The sequence below is a fragment of the Halichondria panicea genome, chromosome 16 (genome assembly GCF_963675165.1).
Source record: "Halichondria panicea chromosome 16, odHalPani1.1, whole genome shotgun sequence".
In the NCBI taxonomy this organism is placed as follows: domain Eukaryota; kingdom Metazoa; phylum Porifera; class Demospongiae; order Suberitida; family Halichondriidae; genus Halichondria; species Halichondria panicea.
This window is the reverse complement of record NC_087392.1, coordinates 1,209,094-1,227,519: the sequence shown is the minus strand read 5'-3', so window position 1 is coordinate 1,227,519 and position 18,426 is coordinate 1,209,094. Positions and strand designations below refer to the sequence as shown.

At 44.8% G+C, this 18,426-nt stretch overlaps 3 protein-coding genes across 4 annotated transcripts; 2 read left to right on the top strand and 1 right to left on the bottom strand.

Moving 5' to 3' along the window:
• Positions 1–17: 17 nt before the first annotated feature.
• On the top strand, positions 18–10,105 carry LOC135350208 (nuclear pore complex protein Nup98-Nup96-like). Of its 2 annotated transcripts, none has more exons than XM_064548940.1 (28): positions 18–196; positions 328–396; positions 456–545; positions 614–724; positions 788–1,024; positions 1,165–1,349; positions 1,556–1,673; positions 1,984–2,031; positions 2,083–2,253; positions 2,461–2,706; positions 2,864–3,032; positions 3,196–3,316; positions 3,532–3,798; positions 3,852–4,039; positions 4,093–4,242; positions 4,489–4,667; positions 4,939–5,192; positions 5,726–5,821; positions 6,234–6,956; positions 7,100–7,316; positions 7,516–7,613; positions 7,682–7,818; positions 8,038–8,311; positions 8,448–8,635; positions 8,821–9,224; positions 9,282–9,525; positions 9,638–9,701; positions 9,798–10,105. In XM_064548940.1, the coding sequence occupies exons 1-28, from the start codon at positions 190–192 to the stop codon at positions 9,933–9,935; spliced, it is 5,193 nt and encodes a 1,730-aa protein (XP_064405010.1). In that variant the 5' UTR covers positions 18–189; the 3' UTR covers positions 9,936–10,105. The 2 variants fall into 2 exon arrangements, with proteins under 2 accessions (XP_064405010.1, XP_064405009.1); XM_064548939.1 differs by having other exon boundaries at positions 1,556–1,676; positions 1,981–2,031.
• Positions 10,077–11,808, bottom strand: LOC135350243 (A-kinase anchor protein 17A-like). Its single transcript, XM_064548982.1, has 2 exons — positions 10,720–11,808; positions 10,077–10,403 (listed from the first exon to the last, which is right to left on the bottom strand). The coding sequence occupies exons 1-2, from the start codon at positions 11,775–11,777 to the stop codon at positions 10,190–10,192; spliced, it is 1,272 nt and encodes a 423-aa protein (XP_064405052.1). The 5' UTR covers positions 11,778–11,808; the 3' UTR covers positions 10,077–10,189.
• Positions 11,809–11,874: 66 nt separating this feature from the next.
• LOC135350212 (centrosomal protein of 135 kDa-like) lies at positions 11,875–18,423 on the top strand. Its single transcript, XM_064548945.1, has 16 exons — positions 11,875–12,101; positions 12,248–13,108; positions 13,252–13,468; positions 13,678–13,871; positions 14,046–14,279; positions 14,478–14,745; positions 15,046–15,416; positions 15,595–15,846; positions 16,584–16,736; positions 16,966–17,076; positions 17,140–17,193; positions 17,297–17,445; positions 17,504–17,608; positions 17,754–17,886; positions 17,942–17,996; positions 18,084–18,423. The coding sequence occupies exons 1-16, from the start codon at positions 11,919–11,921 to the stop codon at positions 18,245–18,247; spliced, it is 3,504 nt and encodes a 1,167-aa protein (XP_064405015.1). The 5' UTR covers positions 11,875–11,918; the 3' UTR covers positions 18,248–18,423.
• The last annotated feature ends 3 nt before the right edge of the window (positions 18,424–18,426 follow it).

Below are 18,426 nucleotides of genomic sequence, written 5' to 3'. Positions count from 1 at the left end.
AAATCTTCGGCCACCACGTGGTGTTTCCAGTTGGAACTGGTCCACTCTGCACCTAGCAGCCTAGTCATCAGATAGTACTACCTCGGTCTCTAAAGATAGCTACTCATTGATGACTCATTCCTAAGCTCTAAACAGTATAAAATCAAGCAAATCTGGTGTCTTTAAACTACTTGATCATCTGAAATAATTATGCAAGGTAAGCTTCATTCATGGGGATCACAAGCACATGAAAGGGGGTAGGGTGCAAGCATGGCTACAAGTTAACTGTATTGTCCTGTATGTATTGTTAGGTGTTTTACTATTCCTTTATGAATGTACATTGCTCAGGAGGGCTTGGTCGAGGTAGCTTGTTCAATACTCCCCAGGGTGGACTGGGTGGACTGGGCAGAGGTCTCGGTAAGTGTATGTGTAAATAACAATAATTGGATTTACATCATTATTATCATTATCCGTAGGTGGTGGTGGTTTAGGTGGGACTGGTGGAGGATTGTTTGCCACAAAACCCGGCGGACTGTTTAGTGGGGGAGCTACACAGAGCACAGGAGGTAGGCTGTCATTGATTGTGAAGAGTCCACCTCTTAACGTAACGTGTACGTGTGTGTTTCCCTACAAGGTGGACTCTTTGGTCAGCAATCTATGGGCCAACAAACCCCAGCTGCTCAAACTGGGGGTGGCCTGTTTGGTGCTGGAAACACGGGGGGAGGTCTCTTCCAAACCCCTCAGGGTATGTTGAATAGAAATAGCACACGTTTAATTCCTTTACTTCTTGATTTTTTATATCTCTTAGGAGGAGGTCTAAATCAACAAAAGAGTTTCGGTGGAGGTAGTATCTTTGGGAATTCCCCCTCTCTGGGGGGCGTGTCCACTGGTGGACTTGGTGGTGGTGGTCTTTTAGGTGGCGGTGGTGGAGGGTTGTTCTCACAGCCACAGGCCACACCTGCTACTGGTGGCCTCTTTAGCCGACAACAGAGCACTGTTTCTGGCTTGGGGGGTACCTCAGGAGGCGGTCTATTTGGAAACAAAGGTGCATAAAAAGCTAATGCATACTGTAAACCATGCAACTCACATCAATAATGATCAGTGTACTTATTCGTTGGAGATCATTCTTGTTGTGTGTACATTTATTAGACCAAGGCGTTTTCAATACAAGTTTTTTTGTTGCAGGCTTGGGTGGTCTTAGTACCGGCCTGGGTGGTGGTCTAGGAGGAGGTCTGGGGACAGGCATGAGTGTCAAGTTTGAACCAATGCCAGGAACAGATACTATAAGTAAAAACGGCGTTAATCACTCAGTCGCCACCAAGCTTTACTGCATCAGTGCAATGAAGCAGTATGAAACACAGAGCCTTGAGGTAAGCAACTTGATCAATAATCAAGCTACCTTAATTGTGCATAGATGTGCATATTCTTGTAGCATAGCGAGTTATTCACAAACTCTTGTTCTTATGCTGTTATTTTAATAGTTAACATTTGAGACATACACATGTGGTACTGAGGTATAGCATTCACAAGCCCTTGTCTTTTGCTGTATTTTAAAAATGTTCAACAATCACTGTAGGAGATTCGTATATCTGACTACCAAGCCGGTCGTAAAGGTTCCAGCGGCGGAGGAGGGCTGGGCACTGGGCTGAGTCTGGGGGGAGGGCTCATGGGAGCACAGGCTGGTGGCTTAGGAGCAGGTGAGGGTTAGGGTTTGGATACTAATCCGTATAGCGGGTTATTTTCATATGGTGGAAATTTTTGTATATTTCGTATTGTAGAGCATCAATTAAAACTACGAAATTATTCTACCGCAATAGATTCAACGTCACTATCCTGAGCTGTACGAATATTTAAGATACTAAATATTTAAAAATAAATAAATACGAAAAAAATTACCCGCTGTACGGTACATAATTATAGAGGCTAAGTGTTAAATGTATGCCCCTGCATGTGTTCATTGTAGGATGAGCTATAAATTTAACTGTTGATTTTATCACGCAGGAGGACTAGGAGGAGGATCCATTTTTGGACAGAGCAAGCCGTTAGTAGGAGGTTAGTGAGTTATCCGTAGTACAGAGTATCACCTGATCTCTTCTCTGTCAGGTCTTGGTGGTGGTGGTGGTTTGTTTAGTCAGAGCTCCCAACAGCCGACACTTGGAGGGCTGGGTACTATCACCTCTACCGGTGGAGGACTCTTCTCGCAGCAACAGCAGCAGCTGGGAGGAGGAGGGCTATTCAGTAACACCAACACACTGGGTGGACTCGGAAATACAGGTGAGCGTGTGCGTACACATTCGATGACTATTACCGTATAATTATTGGTGACCCTCTAAATATGTGACACTTGGATGGACATTACATGTATGTAACACCATGTATAGTTTTGTGTCTGAATATTTTTAGTATCGCCTTATTACGTTATAGTAGGCACAATCATTTTGTTCATACTTTATGTATAAATGCTGTCATTTTGCATCCTAGCTGGAGGTGGTATGTTCAACCAAGTGAGTCAAGCAGGTGGGCTCGGTGGACTAGGAACTACTGGCCTTGGGGGAGGTAGTCTATTTAGCCGAGGAGGAGTCACTGGACTCGGCACTAGTCTACAATCAAGTCAAGCTGGATCTCTGTTCAACAAGCCACTAGGAACCATGTCTACCCTGGGAGGGGGTCTCTCTCTAGGCATGGGACAGACTGGCCTAGGAGGAGGTGGGCTATCTTTAGGAGGAGGTATGTCAAATGTGTACACACTGAGTTTTTCTGGGGAAACGGGATGTTGTGCCAAGAAGCTACGTACCTTTCACCATTCAACATTTTCTTTACACGTAGCTCTATCACTTACGTACATATATGGAAAAGATGTTCCTTTCATTTTTTATTCTTGCAGGTATTGGTGGCAATACCAACTTCGGCAGTGGTCTGGGCACTGGACTGGGTATGGGTGGCCAGTACGGTCTTGGAGCTGGTAATCTCAATAGAGGAGGTCTGGGAATGGGCTATGGTACTGGACTGGGTGTTGGGATGGGAACACTCGGAGGAGTACAAAACACAAGCATGTGAGTGTGATGAATGTTGTATGTATGGAAGCTGTTATGCTTATGTTGCCAGGAACACACAGGAATGTTCTATTTGATATTTGTCATGGAAACGCTTGTGTGTACATGTATAACCTCCTCAAGTGTGCTTGTTGTTAGCCATTGTGTATTTCTCCGTATGTAGGGGCCAATCCTCCCTCCAGAGTGTGTCCCTCCAACAGCAGCAGGCCCATCTCAATCAGCAACTAGAGAACCTAGCTAACTCTCCATTTGGTGACTCCCCTCTCTTCCGAAGTGCCCTATCAGTAAGTCTCTACTGCTCTGCTCTGTTTTTGTAGGCCTATCTAGCCTTGTTCCCAAGCTGAATGTAGCACTAGGTAACATACAAAAAGATTACTCTGTTGTTGTACCTATTAAAAACACTGTATTTGTCATCTTAATTGTTCGCCTACTATCAGTTATAATTGTGCTGGAAATGAGGCTGTAATACTCAAACCACCTGTAATTATTTACTTTTTAGGACGCTGCCAAACGTAAGAGCAAGGAAGGCTCCACCCCTGTTCTATCTAAAGCCACACCCACCCACTCTCCGCACTACAAGGTCAACATGCGTCCATCTCCGAGACTCAAGCCAAAGTCTTTGAACTCTCCAATGAGACATCAACAGAAGCTGCAGCTCTTTGACGGACTTGATGATTCCAACGCATCATCAATGGCTGGAGGAAGCGGGGAGACCTTTGTGCCTCGCAGTATCAAGACCCTTAGGATGAAGCCAAAACCATCAAAGGTTAGTTTTGGATGGTAGTGCCGATTTAATTAAGATACTTCCATGTTTTTCAGCCTCTGTTAGAGTCAACACCACCTCCCCTTCCTGATACACCGGTGGTAGAGGCCACACCCTTTTCTTCTCGTACGGCTGCATTCCGACCAACTCCCACTATTTCCACGCTGCATCAGCAGGATGTCAGTATGAGCAGCCCCCAAACCTCACTCCTGGCCACACCCCTCGAAAAACCAGTTCCTATCAGGTACACAAAGAATACTTATTGTGTATAGTATGTTTATTGTGCTCACACTGCAGGCCTCGGACCACACCCACTACTAGTGCGATTGCCACGCCCCTCAGTGTGGGAGCGTCACCAACAGACACATCCACACCCGCAAAGGGAATTTCCCCCGCCGGGTCTCGCTCGGACACAGGGTCACTGACACGCTCACCCCTCAGGCCAAGGTGAGAATGTTACATTTTACTAAGTGGTTGCCAATATAGCAGGTAATTTCGGGGGGAGGGGCAAACAAGTTCGTGGTTGAATCTCTGAGCACAAATATTATGAAGCAATTATTGACCACTTTACCTGCAGTGCAAGCAGCAACCACAAAAATAATATCCACTTACTGACTAAATTTTGCTCAACATGAATGTTTTGACCCCCGGAATTATCTTGAATTAAAATGTGTTGATATTTGGTCCCTTCAGACGATGTGCTGTCACTCTTCCCCTTGGATACCATACCATCCCTCCATTGGATGAACTAGACTCCATAGCAACAGGCTCCACCTGCCTTGTCCAGAACTTCACTATTGGTAGACAGAGCTACGGAGAAATTCATTTTCCTGGACTCACTGACGTGTACGGGATGAACCTGGAACAGATCGGTGAGTACTAGTATCACACTACCACAGGGTAGTGTCTTTGGGGAGTGGCGAGTTTGGATAATCTATTTCAATGATTTTTCTATACATGTGTAAGCCCACTCGAGTAAGTGTACATGTAGTCATAATAAGTTAGTGTATTAGCTGTTCTACAAAATAACAAATGTCTAGTTTGAACTGATAGATTGATGATTTACAGACCTGCCAATACCACTTCATGGATATTCTAGACTAAATATGTAAATGAATTATCGTGTCTTAACTCTATCTGCAGTGACAATCGACTCCAAAGAGGTGGTGGTGTACCCTGACGACAGGAAGAAACCTCTGGAGGGGGAGGGGCTCAACAAGAAGGCGGTGGTGAGCCTGGAGGGGAACTGGCCCGTGGACAAGAGCACTCGAGAGCCTATCAAAGATCCAGACAGGATTGAGAAGATGGGATATGTAAACAAACTGGAGAGAATGACTGACAAGATCGGTGCCACGTTTCTAGGCTACGATCCCAACTCTGGAGTGTGTCGGTTTGAGGTGAGCTTTGATATGGGTTGCTTTATATGACAGGGTACATTGTGTTTGTTGATAAGCATCTTACTGTGCTAAAATACCCTCGTGCTTTTACAAAATACCCTCATGCTTTTGCTAACACCAGGTGCTTTTGTCACATGTGAATATTTTCACACAAACGGCACCCCATACATCTACTGCAACTTTATATTATACAGTGTACATGTACAGGACACTAATATTCTGCACGTTTGGGCTGTCTATATACCGTAGAGCGCGAAATTTTCGAGGCACTTATATTTCGTGGATTGGCCTCTAAAAACCATTTCGTTGCACAATGTTTGCGGAATGACTGCTTACCGGAAGCCACGCCTTTAAATCTTTGCATGATAGCAGGTAATTCTAATTAAAGAACACTTTTGTGGACTTTAATTTTCGTGTAGAATTCTAACCCACGAAATCCGCGAAAATTAAGCCCCTCGAAAATTTCGCGCTATACGGTAGTTTCTAAAATATGCCTGACATGACGCCCACTCACTCATTTTGTTTGTGTACAGGTGAGCCATTTCTCCAAGTACAAGCTGGTGGCTGACGATGAATCCGACGATGAGAATGGACAGGATGTGGGCGGAGTCAAGAAGCTAAAGACTCAGGTGTGTGGTTGATCACATGACCTGGTAACTTTACCATTGCAACATTTATAGACTAGAATAAAGAAATCTGTTTTTCTAAAATTCACTTCAATTTTTACCATTTAATAGCCACTGTAACTGCTGTTTTTGTGTGTGTTTCACATAATTATGTGATTCTGTGTATCAGTATAAAATTTGTGTACAGTGAAACTTGTCTATAGTGGTCACCAATGGGGAAGCCAATTGAAACAGTGTAATAAAGAGGTGGCCGGCTATCACAGGTTTAAACACATGCTATGGAGACTTGGGGCTCTATTAAACCTGACTACTAGTATAGCAGGTGGCCTATTTATAGGCTGATCTGACCACAATAGACCGGTTTCACTGTATTATTATTATAATGTCTTTGTTATCATTGATTGTACTGTCACAGGAGGGCAGCAAACAGCCGACCACTGCTGCCACGGTGACAGTGCAGCCGGTGAGACCTGTCCTTGCACCTCGTCAACCTACCACTACAGTAATGCGTACCGATCAAGATGAGGACATGTCAGACGATGATGGGTTTGAGGATGCAATAGGCGTGGCCGACTCGTATAAACCACACCCACTTCCAATGTCCCAGCAGTTGGCGGCTACCATGGGAGTGCGTACTCACAGGGTGCAAGTTATGAAGGCGTCATTCTTTGGACAAGAAGAACCCCCAAAACGATCTCAGACTCCACCTCTTCAACTGGGCCGACAGGGCTTACTGAGGGGACCTCAACGGATCACCCCCCTTATACCACAAACCACACCCCTTGCTCAACGGACAGTGAATGTAAACCACACCCCTCCAGCTTCAGTACTACAAGCACAATCTTCAGTACTGCTGGCCAATCAGGGCCTCCAGACGTTGGTTCCTTATAAAGACAGTATAGTGAAGGGACGAGAACGCCGCATCGCTGATTTGGGGCTGTTTATGGGGAAATCGTTTCGCGTGGGATGGGGACCACACTGGAGTCTGTCTCATTCCGGTGTTCAGCTGTCTCGTTCTCAAGTTCATTCTGGGAGTATGTTTGGTGGATTTGGACGTCCTGTGTCAGCGAGTAGTGGACTACCAGTGAGGGCCGTGGTGGAGAGGGTGGCTGTGACGGAGGGTAGCCAGGACACCTCAGTGAGTGTGTGCCTATGTGTGTGTGTGCATGCGTGTAATGAGTGTTGTACTTGTATACGTATGTATGTTTGTTATCTAGCGTACGTGTACTCTGCATGTCTGGCTAAATGACATATAAGTGTACTTGTATTTTCAAATTGCAGGCATACTATACAAAATTTCTGGAGGTTCAACTCAGTCACACTCAGTTCTCTGCCAACCCCACACAAGCCACTCCCACTTCGGGCAGCAGACTCCTCCACGCACTAACAGATCTCGTACAGGCCACGCCTACAGACAGTCAGGCTGCGGAACAACTCAAGAGGGCTCTGGAATTAGCCGTGGCTCTTTGGGGGGACTTGCCGGGTGATTGTGACCCTGGTGAGTTGTGTGTGTGTTGTGAGGGTGTGTGTATTGTGAGACTGGTGTGTGGTGTTGTGAGGGTGTGTGCATTGTGAGGGTGTGTGCATTGTGAGGGTGTGTGGTGTTGTGAGGGTGTGTGCATTGTGAGACTAGTGTGTGCGTGTATAGCTACATGTACATGTGTGTAATTATGATGGTAATATTCTCTCTCTCTCAGATCCAGAGTCGTATGAGGTAGTCGTGGCTCGAAAGCGGAATGTTTACAAGTGGCTGAAGAGCACCAACAGTGAAGCAACAAGCAGAGATTCTGATGCAGTAAGTTTGAAACAAGAAATGGCAGTCATCAGTTATATCGTTATTATTGTTAACACGTTATTCTGCAGGAGAACTACCTGAAGACGTTGTTTAGCCTTGTTGCTGGACAGCAGCTGAGTGAAGCATGTCACCTTGCCCACGAGAAGGGAGACTACCGACTAGCCCTCCTCCTCAGTCAGGCCACTCAGAACACCATTGTCAACAGGTACTAGCTTACCGTGTGTTGAGCTAAAAATTATAGTAGTACGCTATAAACTTTTTCTAAAAATGTATAGTAAGTCCTTGTTCAAACTGCCTGACTATCACGATGTTTATGTGTGGCAGGCCAGCCACTCTGGTTCATTATTATACTGGTATACAATCATACTATAAGCTTAGATCATAACATGTAGCTACAGTGCTAAGTCTGATTTCCCTACCTCAGGGTATACATACGGAAGCAGCTGGAAGAGTGGAAGAGACACGGTACAGATCGACACATTGACCCCGAGCGACTGAAACTGTATGTGCTCTTGTCTGGTGAGCTAGTCTGGGAGCTGTCTATGGACAGGAGAAGAGACACCTCGGAGGTGGCAAGAGTGGTGAAGGTGTGCAAGGACCTGGATTGGAAGAGAGCATTGGCCCTCCACTTGTGTTATGTGGTTGCCCCTTCCTCAAGTGTCTCCTCTGCTGTATCCAGCTACTTCAACTCTTTCCAGGTACATAGTTCTTACTTGATCAGCACATTACTATTGGCATTGTGGATTACATGTATGTATGCGCATGCAGTACATATGTGGAAAATACATCTGTATACGGTAAACTGTATTTTACAACATATGTGTCTTTCTGCAGGGTGACAATCCGAATGCTGCTTGCCCTCAACCTCCGTACTTGGAGTCAGGCCACACCCATTGTAACATGCATCTCCCCTCGGATACATGCTTCCACCTCCTTCAGCTGTACTGCCAGCAAGACCACAGTCTGGAGCAGACTCTCGACCCCTCCTCATCAGTACCTCATCACCTCGACTATGGGATTAGGTACGGTGCACATCTTGCCTTGCTTGTAGTTATTTTTCTAGCTAAGAAGTTTTGGGGGCTATAAAAATTCGGCTTAAAAATTTGAAATTCTGGTGTTCCTGTTAACGTAGCTAAACCAGAAAGATCCATAATAAGCTATAGATCTGAGTTTGTGTATGCGTAACTGTCTGTTGTTTATTTGACAGTTGGCTGCTATGGTCTGTTTTCACGGCACTGGGCTACACTCACATGGAATCCATACGACAGGCACAGCTACACACCAGTTTCTCTACCCAGTTGGAGCGTGAGGGTGTGTGGCAGTGGGCGGTGCTTCCTCTACAACACATTTCCGACCCTCCACATATGGAGAACGCAATCCGAGAGCTTCTAGCACGAAACTGCTCCTCCAGTGAAGAGCTTTCTGAGCAGGAGGTGTTTGTGATTGAGCAGTTACATGTGGCCCGAGAGTGGGTGTTTGCTGCTAAGGCCCTCAGGGCACACTACGAGAATAACTATGAGCTGGAGGCGTGGCACTTACTGGAGGCTGGCCAATGGAATGATTCTCACACTGTTATCGTTCAACAACTTGCAGCTGATGCCATTATCAATGGTAAGCTAAAACCACTTATTATTATATTGTGATTGACTGACCACACCCACTCCACAGATGTGAGCGAGGACTTGCTCCAAATGCTGAAGGTGTTGTCTGATTCGAATAGGTACAGCTGTATTGCCAACTGGGACACTGGGGGATCGGTCTATTTGGACTTCCTGAGTATTGGTGATCAGCTGATCTCAAAGAGTGAGGAATTGGCCGAGGGTTCTGGTCAGTTATTGGATGAGCTGATTCTGGGTCTCAATACTCTGGCCGACAGGATTGGACAGCTGCCCTGCTCCACACCCAAAGAAACGTGAGTCTTGTTGTATCACCTTGTAACGCAAACAGTTTGGTGACTGCTGCCTGAACTAAGACTAGCTTTGTGCGTGCGCTGTGTACTTATGTTTGTCATTCCCCTCTCACAGTTTGTGTCAGGCAGAGATGGCCAAGAAAACTGCTACTTACACAAAACTGGTCCTTTCACTTAAGGTACATGTTCATTTTCACATGACGCCGTGTATGTATTATGATGCGTGTCTATATAATTATACAGTCTGTAAATAATATAGTGTGTATTTCTCTCAGTACCCGGAAGACTCTGGACAGCTGTATGCTGAGTTGTCACGGACACTAAGCCGCCTTCCCCTGCCCTCAGACTATGCCCTGGTGGAGTACAGACATCTGATTCAGCCGTGCCTCAATCAACTGGCCAAGTGCTACTGATCATAGAAATAACTCTCTCTGGACTTATTTTGAGTATAAATACAACTAGTCTGTTCTGTTCCCTTTTTTCTTTCTGAGATGCACATGCTGTAACTGCAAAGATGTATTACTACACCATTCATTTTATGTTGAATCAATGTCTTGTTCTAATTATAGCCATGTTGCAAATGTGTTTTGGTAAAGGTCATAAGATCACAAATAAAATTACTTATCTGACCCATGAACATCTTCACAAGGAGGACAAAACAATAGCATCAATCATTATTGGGTGCAATTTTAGCTGATTTCCGTTGTTTCCCACTAGGTAGTGTCCTCAATAATAGTTCTCTTTGAACCTCCATCCTCCTCTGCTCCAGCTGCTGCACATTCTTCAACAGCTTGTCTCTTAGCTCCTCTTCTTCCTTCATCGTCTCCTCTTTTCTTTTCTTCTCCATCAGTGTATCTCGCTCGCGTTCCTCCTCCTCGTACCTGCAATGATTTATGTATTATGTACCTACTAGCCTCGTTCCCAGGCCGATTTTCTTTTAATAGAACGGATAGCGTTATTTTAGAGACAACTCGGCCTAGGGACGAGGTTATACCTACAAATGCACACATGCACATCACAATAACCATGATATTATACGTACATGTAGCAAATCTAAGCATGGACCTCATATGACATCTGTACCACCTACAAGCACATGCAATGACCATGCACTGAAATACTGATAATAGGGTGTCTCAATCTAAGTACTCGATATTAAATTTAGCAGGGGTATATAGAGCATAATCTTTAACACACGTTGCTTCTGCAGCTGCAGACAGTAACACAGACAGTAGCCTCTGAGCTTCTTGCTTCCTTCGCACTGCAATGGACTTTAGGTGGCCAATAAGAAGTGATCTCTGTTCCTTTCTCTTTTTCTTCTCTTCCAGTTTCTTGGCTCTCCGTGCCAACCGAACTTCTTCCTCACGTCTCTTTTCAGCTTCTTTCTGGAGCTCAAGCTCTCTCTGCTTCTCCTGCTCTTTCTTCTCCTGTTCTTCTGCCTCCTTTCTCTGTCTCTCTTCCTCGCGCTGTCTCTTACGAATGTTTCGATCACTCAAATAAGCACCTCGATCAAAGTCCACTCTCATGGGTATGGTCGACTCTTTTCCTGCATCCTCCAGTCGCAGTAGCTTCATTGATTTCAGACCAGACATAGCATTAGTGAAGGATGCATACTTCTCATATTGTATGTAACAGTCGAAATTAATCGATTCAGCTCTTGGTCCAAATGTGTTTGCCTGAGAGTGATAGTCAGAGATTCCAACTTTCCTGACTGCACCAAACTTTTGGAATGCCTGTGAAAGTAACCGAGGGCAAGGTTTACCATCTGACGTTCGACTGGCAAACCACTTTACCGGGAGTTCCTTTAGAACAACAGTATCAGCTCTTTCCCCCGGCCGTCCATTCTCAAATGATTCGACGCCTCTCTCCTCAAAATATTCTTCCCATTTTTCCTTTGTGGGATACGACTGTTGATAGGGCTTTGCAGACACTCGCAGGACCTCGGAAAATCCACTCAACTTAATTGCCTTCTTGTGAAGTAATAGGACAACTTTACGCATTGCTCTCACTGACTCAACATCCCCCTCAAAGTTGATAACCTCTCTTGAATAGTGGATAACTCTCAGTGATACGAATGTTTCGGGTTTGACAAGTTCTTTGATTCGTTCCATGACCTCCCAGTTTGAGATGGAAATTCCACACACTTTGATCTGCGGAAGCTTCACTTGAATGGTTATTCTAGCATCTGGTTTAAGGAATAGTCCAGCAGGTAAGTAAAAAGTTAAGGGAACTTCATCTGCCATCTTACGTGCCATCTTGATTTTTAACTGTCAATCTGACGATCATCGATCCTTACCCACTAAACTTGTGATTGGCGGTTGTATTTTAAAGACCTTTACCCATTCAATTTTCCCTATTCTAGAAAGTGCACATTGTTTTGAAGAGAAAATACAAAGATGGCAACGGCAACAGAGAGAAAGTTCACTAGCTTGAGAAAGCGTCTGGATCAGATGGGCTACCGACAGCCCTTGGTGATAGACTCCCTTCCACTGGTAGAGAAGTTATTTGCTGACCTCATGCACACCACTGAGAGCTTGAAGAATGCCAAATTGCAGCTAGGAAAGAACAAGGAGCAAAAGGTATAATTATGCATAGGTACATTGTACATTCACCACAAATCCAATACAATCCAATATGTACGTTTGATACAAAAAACGTCTTGTTTTTGCATAAAACACACCCATTTTTAATAGTTGGAACTTTGATTTTGATTTTGTGTGTGCAGGATGTATGGGAGCGTCATGTGGAGCCTTACAGAACTGACAATGCTCGTCTGGTGAAGGAGAATAATGAGTTACATCAGCAACTACCCAAACTGAAGGAAACAAGTGAGACAAGAATTAAAGATTTGAAAGCCACTTTAAGACGTATAGACCACGAAAACTCTGACCTAAAATTTCTTAACACTCAGTACATGCAACGATTGAGGGCCCAGGAAAAAGAAAACCAAGCCAAGACTGATAAGATCCTCGAATTACAAGAGAAAAACTTTCAAGCTGTTATTCAAACTCCTGGTGGTCGAAAGAAGCACATTCCTTTCAGACGACAGCGAATGGAGATCGATTCAACCCTCCCCAATTCAAGAGGCATGCCTACTATGAGACTACCTCCACAAGACCCCTACATTGCTGACCTCCTCAGTGTGGCAGACCAGAGAATGGCAGATTTTCAGGCCCTTGTCAGCCAGGGCGAGCATGAAAGAAAGAGTCTGGAGGCATCAATTCAGTCGATGAGGAAACAACTAGAGAACAGAGAGGAGGAGATAGCAAGACTTACCTCATTACTCAAGGGAGGTCGACCACCAGAGGCACTTGCGGCTGTAGGTGCAAGAGAAACGAATGAGAGAATGGTGGCTCATCTCAATATACAGATAGATTTCCTACAGCAAGCTAATCACGAGCTGGAGAAGAAGCTGTCCAGTGTCGAGTTAGCCAAAGAAGAGTCGGAGACTCGAGTGACTGAACTGAGCAATAAGAACTCTCGTATCTGCTCAGAGCTCCAGGAGATTGGGGGATTGGTGAAACAGATGGAATCTGAGAGGGGGTCTAGCGAGGAAGAGCTCACAGACACCGTTAAAGAACTCAGAGTGAGTGTCTAAGTAGATCAGTGCATACATATACGTACAGTGCAGTATCTAATCTGTGCTATTTAAATTATGAATGCTGTACTGCTGTTTTTAATGCTACGTTCACATTTACAGGCCTGTGCTCTTATTTTGTTTGTTTCCAGAGTGAGCTAGCTGGTATGAAAGAGATTCGTGGTTCCCTGGAGGCAAGGGTAGTTGAGCTAACGCGACACAGTGAGGAGCTCCACTCTGACAACTGTCGAATGGCTGAGCTCCTTGGCACGAGTGAAGGAGAAACCCAGGAGGTGGCCAATGTGATGGAAAAACTCACTCAGGAGAGGGAGAACCTCATCACACAGTGTCAGGAACACAAGCAAGCTGGTGAGGCTTTATATTATTATTGCTAGCTTCCTCTGAGAGCTCTTTAGATTTTCCATCTTCAAAAGGCAAGTAAATTGTATAGACTGCTTTCTGGCCAGAAATTGCAAAACACAAAAGAATAGTGAATGGTAGTTTACTAGCTACCATACATGAATTTTAGACTGGGAAATGCACAGACAGAATTATCTGGTTATTTCACCTCAACACAGAGATGGAGTTGCGTAGACGTCTTCTAGAGGTGGAGGGTCAATCATGTGACACAGCTGGGTTGAGACAAGTTGCGAAAGAGAGAGATGAGCTAAAACAGGCCGTGGGTGGGTTCGAAACTGAGCTGGTTGAGATCCAAGCCGAGGCAAAAGCACTAGCTGAGGACAGGGACAACTTCAAACTACTCTATGAGCAGGTACTGTAACTTGAATAATCCCACAAACACACACACACACACACAGTCAGTTTTTATTCTGTATTCTTCATATGGCTACGCAGTGTGTGTGTGCATGTACAGTTAACTTGGTATCTGTCTGCAGCACACATTGCTACATGTATTGCTCTAGCTATTCTTGTACTTCTTCTCCAGGTTAGTGATCAGCTCTCCCGTGCTCGTCAGCAGGCCCGTGGTCCAGCAGTGGGTGGAGCCTCAGTGGTACGACGCTTGGAGAGAGAGAGGGACGATGCTCAGATGGAAATGAGACAGCAACGAGCAGAAAGCAAGAGCCTTAAGACACGACTCAAGAGTCTCCAGGACTCCCAACAAGCTGACCTCAGGTCTATTGAGGACAGGTGTGCTGAGCTGCAACTACAACTGGATGATGTGAGAGCTTAATTTTAGTTATGTGTGTACATTATATGTCAATAGGCAATTCAGTTGGTGTTGTGACATAATACATGTACTTATGCTAATAACAAATGACATGTATATACACTGTATGTCCACTATATCCCATGGATACAGTATCAGACATACATGTAAGAGTTTTGATATCTGCACGACTGATTGTTCCCTATGCAGGCCTGTGCTGAGCGAGGTGAGTTGACTGAGAGGGCTAGCACCATGAAAGACATGATTAAGTCACTCGAGGCTGAGCTACAGAGTTCCAGCACTTCCCTCTCCACTGCCAATGCTGAGGTCTCTCGCCATCGTTGTAGGGCCAACCAGTTGCAGGCCCTGCTGGACTCAGCAGAGAAGTCACGGCATACTGAGCAGCGGGATAGGAAGAAACAAGTGTCTGATGTCAGTGAGGCCAAGTTGAGTGTCTCTAGACTCAACAGCAAGATTGGTATGTGCTAGCTGTCATATTTTGAGGGATTCACTGTTTAAAGAGGAGGCTATTTGGTTATTGGTATCAGGTACTATGCATTACAGAGAAGAAAAACATCATTCCAACTAAGCCTATCTATTCCTCTATAGCTTTTCCCAATTCCCTATTGAAACACATTTCTGAAATGTACCTGTTCAGATGTTATTGTGCCACGTTAATACCATTGTTTGAAGTTAGTGTGTATAATTTGAGTCGTTGAACTTGCTACAAGTATGTACTGATTGTGTTCAGTGCTGTCAAGGTAGTGTACCCGTACAGCCCAACTTGAGTATGAGCTGAGAGAAAGAGATGACAAGATAGCTGAGCTCCGTCATGCCTTGGGCTCTCTGGACAAGGACCACGATGCTGTTATGGCAGAAGTGGACGAGAAATCAGAGACAATCGCACGTCTCAATCGAGAGATGGAAGAGAGAGAGAAGTCTTTGAGTGAGGCACAGAGCAGGGTGGCCCAGCTAGAGGGAGAAACAGCTCATGTAAAGGGACAGTTGGAACAGAAGGTGATGGAGAGGACCAAGCTATGCTCACAACTTGAGGGAGGGGGCAAGGAGGTTGGGGAGCTACGGAGTCATTGTGAGACTCTGGCCAGGGAGGGGAATCAACTCAGAGATGACCTCTCTACCATGACACAGGTACTGCACTTTCTGCACATTGCATGCAGTACATGCATGCATGTGTACCTCACCTCAAATGTATGCACTTACTAAGGGAGTGTGCCAAATTTTGTGTGTCTACATGTACATCCCCTTATTAGTGTCCACCCACTTCTATTATGAATGCACTATAAAATCATTTCTATTCTCTCCCCAGGAGTGTCAGGCAGTACGCACTGAGCTGCAGAGAACAGTTGCAGAGAAGGAGTCCCTTTCCCTCAAGGTCCAGGAGTATGCCCAGAGCCTCCTACGAGCAGAGGAGGCCATTGCAGTCAAAGAAAGGGAGAAATCTGAGTTGGTTGAGTCTTATCGAGCACTCAGTGAGGAGGCAGACAAACTAGACTCCACTGTACAGGTGTCCCTCGGAGAGAACTCAGCCACCAAGCTGGAACTATCAACAATTGCTCAGGTAACATAATTGTTAATTTTGCTAAAACTCGGGGAAGAATGTTGTACAGAATGAATGTTGCCTTCAACTACATGTACCACATCGATGACATCATGACGTACCCATTATGTTATAGTTCGCCTGAGGTTGGTTATAAGCCAGGCAAAAAATAGCAAAACAGTCATTTGAACATCAGTGCAAGCTTGCTCTCACAGCCTCAGAATATGCAGTTAGAACAGTTACAGGTGTAGAGCGCGCTACATGAGCTGCTACCTAGCTGGAAGCCATACACTTTAAATAACCCGCCCACCACTATATTATGCAGCTGCAGTTTGCTGGTTTGAGCTAGCTCTAGCTAGCTCTAGCTCTGAACTTAGTCTAGACTACCTAGTCTACTTGTAACTGTAATCACTACAGATCCTCTACCTCTGAGCCACAGCCTTGAATAGAAAGCACAGAGCAAGATTTGACTGCAGGCTTCATGGTATAGGTAGCTAGCTCAGTTCAATACTATCAAGCTTACACAAACTTTTTCAATTTCATTGCCTGTATCACATGCACATTATTATCAAGATGCTTTATGTGTACGTGTATCAACTGAGGAAGTAAGATTATAAGTAGTGCCTGGGGGAAGACTGGACATCAGACATCACCTAGGATACGATGTACCAAGTCTGTGTCCTTGATTTAGAGCTAGATTTCGAGTAGCAAGCCTTGCACTTTTAGTGAGTGACAGTTCTTGCCTTGGTACTCCACAGGAGAAGCAACACTTGGAGGATGTGGTAAGACAACAGGCAGCTGAGATCCAGACACACATGCAGTCACTTCAGTCGTACGAGCTCCAGCTCTCCAACCTCACACACTCCCTCACCAAGTATGATGCTGCACTCAGACAAGCTCAAGATGAGAAGGTGGGTACTAGTAGTAGTGGTTTGTGACATATAATGTGTTTAATACTGGTGTACAAAATACATAGCTGAAATGTATTAAAAAAGCATAAGCTTAGTAAAAGCTAGGTAGTCTGTTGCAACTCTTAATTGTGTCTACAGTACCTGAAGGTAACTGGTACAGTCTTTTAGTTGTGCCTACAGTAACTTTACTTGTGTACAGATACAGTACTTTAATTATGCGTGTTTGTAGGCTGCCCTACTGGGTGACATTGAGGCCACCAGAGACTTGTGTGTCCAGCTACAGAAGACCAAGGAATCTCTACAGAGACAGATCACAACACAGACTATGAGCTATGAACAGGTAAGAAATGACTGTTAGGTATATCAGCGCATTTAGGCTTATTGTTTTTAATATTCCCATCAGGTTCAAGTGAGAATTCAAGACCTAGAATCTGAAAGAGACCTTGTTAAGCAACAAGTAAGTATCTTACTGATTACTTGTCAATATAGCAGTTGTGTCGTACTGCAAATGTAGATCTCTCTTAATTCATATTCATTATACCACGTGTTCATCCTCACAGCTGCAGACAGAGCGTACGAATGTGGAGAACCTTCAGGTCATGATGACAGGCGAGCGAAGGAAGGAATTCCAGTCTCAACAGACGGGGCAAGAGAGGGAGACTGAGATACAGCACCTGCAGAAGCAACTGGCAAGGCTCGAGGCAGACAGGCGAGTGTGTGCGTCCTCTGGGGGTGTTGTGATCAATATTGTGATGGTTTATGTGTAGGTTGACTCTTAGCGAGCAGTTGAAGGCAATGAGAGCTGAAATAACTGTCAAGAACGAGGAGGTACAGAGGCTAAAATCAGAGCTGGCAGCTGAAAAGTTTCAGAGGTAAATGGCTGGTTGGCTATTCAACTACATTTTTTCAGACTTGTAATCTGTGTAAATGTGCTTGTACTCAAATTGGATTTAAATTTGCTGGCATTTATACATTGTATGTCAGCTGGACTTATCGTATGTTTTTTTCTGTTTTCAGGGAGCACACTAAGCAGCAGCTACAGGCTCGTGTGAGAGTGACCACAACTCTGGACCCATCTCTACCTCAGCAAACCACCACGACTTTGGCCCCTTTCAGCGCTCTCCCAACCACCAGCCATCAATACTCCTTGGTGAGCTCACTTTCTTCCAGCCACAGTTTATTACATGTGTATTTTGTTGTTACAGGAGGGAGTAGATTCATTTTCAAAAGAGAAGGAAAGCATTGCTTCAGAGAGTGCAAGTAAGTCAGTCACTTTGTTGTATCTACCTTTGAGCGTTGCATGGACATTTAGATTCATTTTTAATCCTCTGCTTTCTCCACTTGTAGGACTAGTGAGTGAGTTGCTGTCATCCAGCTCCTCACGTTATTCTGAGTCAATAACTGGATCATCATCATCTCCCCACCCCTCTCCACCGCACTCCACACACCCCACACACTCCACACACCCCACACACCTCACACACTCCACACAGGACAGTAAAACTGACTAATTTAATCTCTACATTTCTTTGTATAATAATATACATCTGTTTCAGTAACATTACTTTTTCCACACCATCCTCACAGAACAGTAAAACTAGCACTTTGCATTTTACATCAGTATTATTTTTATTGAACATTCCCGCCCCAGAAACATAAACAGTGCCAATAAATTTATTACTTGTGGTTT

Coding starts and splice junctions, on each gene's coding strand:
- LOC135350208 (XM_064548939.1), top strand. Junction 4,668..4,938: donor GATGAACCTGGAACAGATCG/GTGAGTACTAGT, acceptor CTCTATCTGCAG/TGACAATCGACTCCAAAGAG. Junction 9,526..9,637: donor TGCTCCACACCCAAAGAAAC/GTGAGTCTTGTT, acceptor CCCCTCTCACAG/TTTGTGTCAGGCAGAGATGG.
- LOC135350212 (XM_064548945.1), top strand. CDS start 11,919: ATGGCAACGGCAACAGAGAGAAAGTTCACTAGCTTGAGAAAGCGTCTG. Junction 16,737..16,965: donor GACAAGCTCAAGATGAGAAG/GTGGGTACTAGT, acceptor GCGTGTTTGTAG/GCTGCCCTACTGGGTGACAT. Junction 17,887..17,941: donor CCAGCCATCAATACTCCTTG/GTGAGCTCACTT, acceptor TTGTTGTTACAG/GAGGGAGTAGATTCATTTTC.
- LOC135350243 (XM_064548982.1), bottom strand. CDS start 11,777: ATGGCACGTAAGATGGCAGATGAAGTTCCCTTAACTTTTTACTTACCT. Junction 10,404..10,719: donor TCTGCAGCTGCAGAAGCAAC/GTGTGTTAAAGA, acceptor AAATCATTGCAG/GTACGAGGAGGAGGAACGCG.